The following is a 6000-nucleotide window of genomic DNA, read 5'->3' as shown; positions in this document are numbered from 1 at the left end:
CCACACGGAGAGTGTGGTGGTTCCAGTTGCACGTTTCGCACCGGTCACGGCTACGGCAGTTTCCTTGGGAATGCTCGTGGGCGAGGCTGTTTGCACAATACTTATTGATCAGCACTGCACACAGCCGCTTCTCTGCGCTCAGCTCTAGGAACCTCGGACACTTGCGAAGATAATGGATTCCACGGCAGACCTCGAGTACAACTGCTATCCAATGCCTTTGCGCTATGTGGACGGGAAGCCATTTTCTTGGTCAGATTGTGGATAATGAAAAAACGTAAGGAAAGGAAGGAAGGCTCTCCTGGAAGAACCACTTTGGTGACTGGACCTCATTCGAGGGCAGATTGTCGTCCTTTATGTCGACCATGTGGAAAATTGCCACTTGTTCCACTTGTGGAAGTCTTTAAAGTACTCATCCTTCCATCGAGCGCCAAATTAATAATGGAAAGCCTTAAAGTGTTGCTTCCGGCTTACAATTTATATTCTCCATTTTCTTTGAGTTCCACTATGGACAGAAGAGGTTCGTCGACCGAACATTTCACTCTTGCGGTGACATTTTTTATATCAAAAGGCTTGGCGTAGTTCATTCCTGTGTATGCTCCACCTTTGGCACAGTTCAATCGGAAGCTTATCGTCCCAACATAGATCCTGAAGCCAAATCTCTGACATAAATAGAGCGAAATAGCCTGCTGGGTTAAACAACTTGGCAGTTGCTAAATTTGGTGGGACGAGGAAAAATTCATCGGACGTCGCTTTCCAAAGTATCCAAGAGCCTTGGAAGTACTCTTTTAGTGAAGCCAAATCTCTGACATAAATAGAGCGAAATAGCCTGCTGGGTTAAACAACTTGGCAGTTGCTAAATTTGGTGGGACGAGGAAAAATTCATCGGACGTCGCTTTCCAAAGTATCCAAGAGCCGTGGAAGTACTTTTTTAGTGTCGATTTCGAGGAAGACTGTGTTCAGCAAAACAGCACGGCAGTCGCCAACTGTTGCAGAACTCGAATCACCAGGAATGATGGTCAATTGACTCCAAAAGATACCGATTGTAATTCAAAATATCGAATGCACCTCTCGCTGTTGCGGAATAAGATGCGAAGAACGGGGTGCGGTTCGTATCTACCCAGATCTATCGATACATCTTCTCTAATATCGCCACTTCATGGTCTAAATGGTTAGATCAGACTGAAAGACTGGGCCATTCTCTGAAGAGCTGGAGGAATTGAATACCATACGAAGCAAGCTTCGTCGTAATTTTCGGGAAGATGCGAAAGGTAATAGCTGGCAGAATCCTGGGTAGAAAGTACCTCTTTCATGTCGTTGGGACCGAGATACTTTTGAATCACGGTCATATTTGGTTTTCTGCTGACTGTCTCGGTTCTGAGGAAATGCGACAACGTGAAGAATCTGGAGAGCGCTATCGTCTCTCGTGGTAGGCCGCAGAAAATGTTCCTCACAAGTCAAATCGTATGCTTTTGCCACTTCTCCGGTTCATCCACCTCAGAAAATTTTGTAAGAAGTTTGTCCAGGGAAGTGTCAAATGCGTGGAATATTCTCGTGGAAAAGACGGAAATCTGATTTTGCCTTGAAGCAGATACTGGTCCTGTTAGGATCCATCCAAAAATGGTTTCTTGAACGAGGAGAGAGCCACAGATGTTTGGTCGGGTACCGCTTAAAAGAATGGATGGCAGTAAATCGGCCCCGATCAGAATATCTATCTTGCGGAGGCAACTCAATTTGAAAAGCCTCTTAGAGATAAATGTTTCCTCAGATCCTGAAAATACCATGGCGCGGGCTCTAAAATGCGAGCCTGCCACGTCGGAATCTCCGCCTTGTTGTGCAGAGATTGTTTCCACCAAGAGGCAATCAAAATTTTCGGTTTGTATTCCGGACATTTCTAACGCCGTGAGGCCACCCTGGTTGGTGCTTGAAGTTCACTATGACATTTATGTTTATGTAGGATTTGAATCCGGCGGGCTTATTACACGGCACACTCGAAGCGGGTTAAGTTATATGGAAACTCTTAATCAGTTTGCAATCTAAAATCCTCGATAAAGTACTCGATTCTTTTAATGCCGCCGATACCTACACGAGTGAGCGGAGAGTCGTCGTTTAGCGTTCGTAAAGACAAGAATACAATTCATGTAACAAACAGAACTCTGTAAAATTTAATCTAAGCACTTCTATGTTTAAACTTTATCCCAATAAAACATTATGAATCTAACGATTCCCACAATTTGGGGGCTCATCCGGGATTGACCCAAACATTAGAGTGCAGAAGTGCGTTTTAACAAACACAACTACAATGATTGCCAAATTTCAAGTCTGGTAAAATGACAATTTGAGACAACTGCGCAGGTAATTTGGCAGTGTGTCCAAAAGACGACGACAAAACCCAGAATTCGGCAGATGTGTGTGTGAAAACGCGCAAGGGATACGCTTGGAGCCAATAGCGACTACAGTCGAGGAGGTAGTGCATCATAGATCCCCAGAGCGTCGGTCTGAGATCCGGCCAGTCACGGTGAACTGGTAACTTGCAGAGGCTGATCTGTGGAAGGCGATGGGAGCAGCGATAGACAGAGGCGAGCGGAACAAGTCAGAAGCGTTAAGCGGGCATTGGAGCAAAGGCGGGTTGACTGAATCTGGAGGGCAAGATTTCCAAGAAGAGCAGCACTGAGTTTGGAGTAGCAGATCTTGGTGGAAGGCAACGACGTAAGCGAACAAGCAACGGCAAGAACTTTTCAAGTTGAATAGTCCAGAAGAAAATCCAATTGGCAGGCAAGCAGTCTTGAGAAGCAGTGCATCGAAAGGGGTGGTAATCAGAAAGCTGACCCAATTAAATTGAAAGTCGGTCACAAGCAGTAAAAGTAGACTGTATGTATAAAACCAAAATTTGTCATTAACTGAAAAGTTATTCATATAATCTATAGGCAGCGCCTATAAGCCGTTCTTTGTTTACACTTAAAGATGTAGAAGAAGATGTTTCAAATTTTGCAGGTACAGGTAGTCCAGATATAGATCAGTGGATCCAGGAGTTGGAGGAATGTGCCTTGACTGTGCAGTGGAGTCAGCTCCAACTATTCATTTATTCTAAGCAGTTGCTCAGTGGGGCTGCAAAATCGTTCATTCGCAGTCAGGTTACCATTCGCAACTGGGATTCTCTAAAGGCAGCATTACGTGGCGAATTTGCTGTTAAAATATCATCTGCTGAGGTTCATCGCAAGCTAAGTCAACGTGCACAGAGAAAAGGAGAGACACTTCAGGAATATTTGTATGCTTTGATGGAAATAGCCAAGCCAGTTAACCTAGACGAAGAGAGTTTGATAGAGTATTTTATGAAGGGAGTTCCAGATGCTAAGGCAAACAAAATAATGTTGTATCAGGCGAAAACCATAAGGGATTTGAAGGAGCAGATTGAAGTATACAACAAAGTTCGCGGCTCACACAAAATGCCCTACAAAAATGAAGCGCGTGTAGCTGAGGCAGAAGGATCCAAAAGCTTCGACTCAAAACACGAGTTTGTACGTAAATGCTTTAAGTGCGGGGATCCGACCCATTTAAAGAAAGATTGCAAGAAGAAGGATAACAATAATTGTTATCGGTGCGGACAGCCAGGTCATCGTGCTGCACAGTGCAAAGTCGAGGTTAAGGTAAAACAGGAGAGCAATGCTAATGCCGTTCACGTGGAGAACGCAGCCACTAAGCCAAAAAGCGAGTTTACGGCTTCCGGTCTTGAACTAAAACTTATCAAATCTTCCTACGCTCAATTCAAAGGACTCCTTGACACAGGCGCAGATCTATGCCTAATGCGCAGGAACATTTTCCTCAAGCTGGGCAACGAAACTCTTACCGGAAAAGAATAGGACATGAAAGTTACAAAAGAAGGCACTGAGTTTATGCGACGGAATGAATCCAAAAGTAACGAAGATTAACATATCAATTTCGGTTCAGAGTTTCTGCAAGACTTTAAGGGCATGTGTGCAGAACAGGCATCAGTTTCGGATCACGTTGATTTATCCCATTTAAATCAGTCACAGCAGTCTGCGGCCAAAAGTATGATTGAAGAGTATGCACCCGAGCGCAACGCAAATGCTCCGGTACAAATGAAAATCATTTTGAAGGATGAAATACCTGTCTATCAGCATCCACGTCGTTTACCTGTCTGTGACCAGAAAACAGTTGACGATCAGGTTCAGGACTGGCTTGCAGAGAAAATCATCCAACCAAGTACCTCAGAATACGCATCGCTGGTAGTTTTGGTGTCCAAGAAAAACGGAAAGAAGAGACTGTGCTGTGACTACCGAAAACTAAATAAGAAAATTATCCGAGACAATTTTCCGATGGCTCATGTGGAGACCGTGCTAGACAAGCTGCAAGGGTCCAAGATATTTACTACTTTGGATCTAACAAACGGCTTCTTCCATGTTCCGATTGAACCAGGCTCTCCAACGTATACATCATTTGTGACCCAATCTGGACAATTTGAATTCCTTTATGTACCATTTGGTATATCAAATTCACCTGCGGTTTTCACAAGATTTATCATGGCAGTTCTAAGGGAGCTCATCGCCACTACCGTAGTCGTTGTGTACATGGACGATGTAATAATACTCAGTCAAGGCTTTGAAGAAGGACTTGCTAAGTTGAAAGATGTCTTGCAGGTTGCTTCTCGGAACGGTTTACGTATCAACTGGAGTAAGTGCCAAATATTGCACAGTAAAGTACAATTCCTAGGATACATCATTCAAAGTGGAACCATCACCCCAGGTCCAGAAAAGATTCAAGCTGTGAAAGAGTTTCCCACACCACATGACAAAAAAGCGATTCAGCGATTCCTAATTCTGACTTCTTACTTCCAAAAGTTTATAAACGGGTACGCATCCATTGCCAGGCCCTTGTCGGAATTACTGAGAGGCGATTCCAAGTATGAATTTGGAGAGAAACAACAATTTGCGTTTGAAAAGCTGAAGACTGCTCTTATTAGCGAACCAGTCCTAAAGTTATATAATCCTAACTTACAAACGGAAATCCACACAGACGCGTCCAAGTACGGTTTTGGCGCAGTCTTACTGCAGAAGGACCCCGTAGACAATGCTTTCCATCCAGTCCAATACATGAGCCGAAAGACATCACCGTTCGAGGAAAAGTACGATTCGTATGAACTGGAAGTACTGGCTATTATTGGAGCTCTAGTCAAGTGGCGTGTCTATGTGTTAGGCATACATTTCACAATCGTAACTGATTGTAACGCGTTCAAAATGACAATGAACAAAAAGGAAGTTCCTCTTCGCGTAGCTCTTTGGGCTTTATACTTGCAGGACTTCAACTACAAGATCGAACATCGCTCAGGGACCCAAATGAAACATGCTGATGCCCTGAGTCGAGTCTCATGTTTCTTTTTGTCAGACTCTATTACTCATCGTTTAAAGGAAGCCCAGATTAACGATGATTGGAACCTTGTAGAAAAGGATGCATACCAGGACTACTATATACAGAATGACGTTCTCTTCAAAGATCCGACTCGTGAGCTGCTCGTAGTACCTTCGACTATGGAAAGTGAAATAATTCAGAGCGCGCATAGCCAGGGGCACTTTTCTGCAGAGAAAGACACAGGATATAATCGAAAGGTCACATTTCATTCCCAAGCTCAAAGATAAAACCGATCGAATCGTCGAGAGTTGCATCAGATGCATCATCGTAAATGCCAAAGCCGGGCCCATGGAAATGACGACCAAGCGATATAACCACATCCTTGTCTTAGGAGACGGATTCTCAAAATATGTCTGGCTCTACCCAACTCGTAGCACTGGTGTAGACGAAGTTCTAAACTGTCTGGATAAGCAAGCCGTACATTTTGGAAATCCTTACCGCATAGTGTCCGACAGAGGCACTGCTTTCACATCTCTCGCATTCAAGGAATACTGCGAGTCACACAACATACAGCATCTGCTTATAGCGACAAGTGTACCACGCGGAAATGGCCAAGTCGAAAGACTTCACAAGATC

The 6000-nt window shown here is 44.1% G+C and overlaps 1 protein-coding gene across 1 annotated transcript; it reads left to right on the top strand.

Moving 5' to 3' along the window:
* Positions 1-504: 504 nt before the first annotated feature.
* Positions 505-3857, top strand: LOC139354901 (uncharacterized). The gene is made up of 2 exons (XM_070999156.1): positions 505-517; positions 2992-3857. The coding sequence occupies exons 1-2, from the start codon at positions 505-507 to the stop codon at positions 3855-3857; spliced, it is 879 nt and encodes a 292-aa protein (XP_070855257.1).
* The last annotated feature ends 2143 nt before the right edge of the window (positions 3858-6000 follow it).

This window comes from Drosophila suzukii, unplaced genomic scaffold (genome assembly GCF_043229965.1).
Source record: "Drosophila suzukii unplaced genomic scaffold, CBGP_Dsuzu_IsoJpt1.0 scf_4, whole genome shotgun sequence".
NCBI lineage: Eukaryota > Metazoa > Arthropoda > Insecta > Diptera > Drosophilidae > Drosophila > Drosophila suzukii.
Note: the sequence above shows the minus strand (reverse complement) of the source record. Positions and strands in the feature narration are given on the sequence as shown.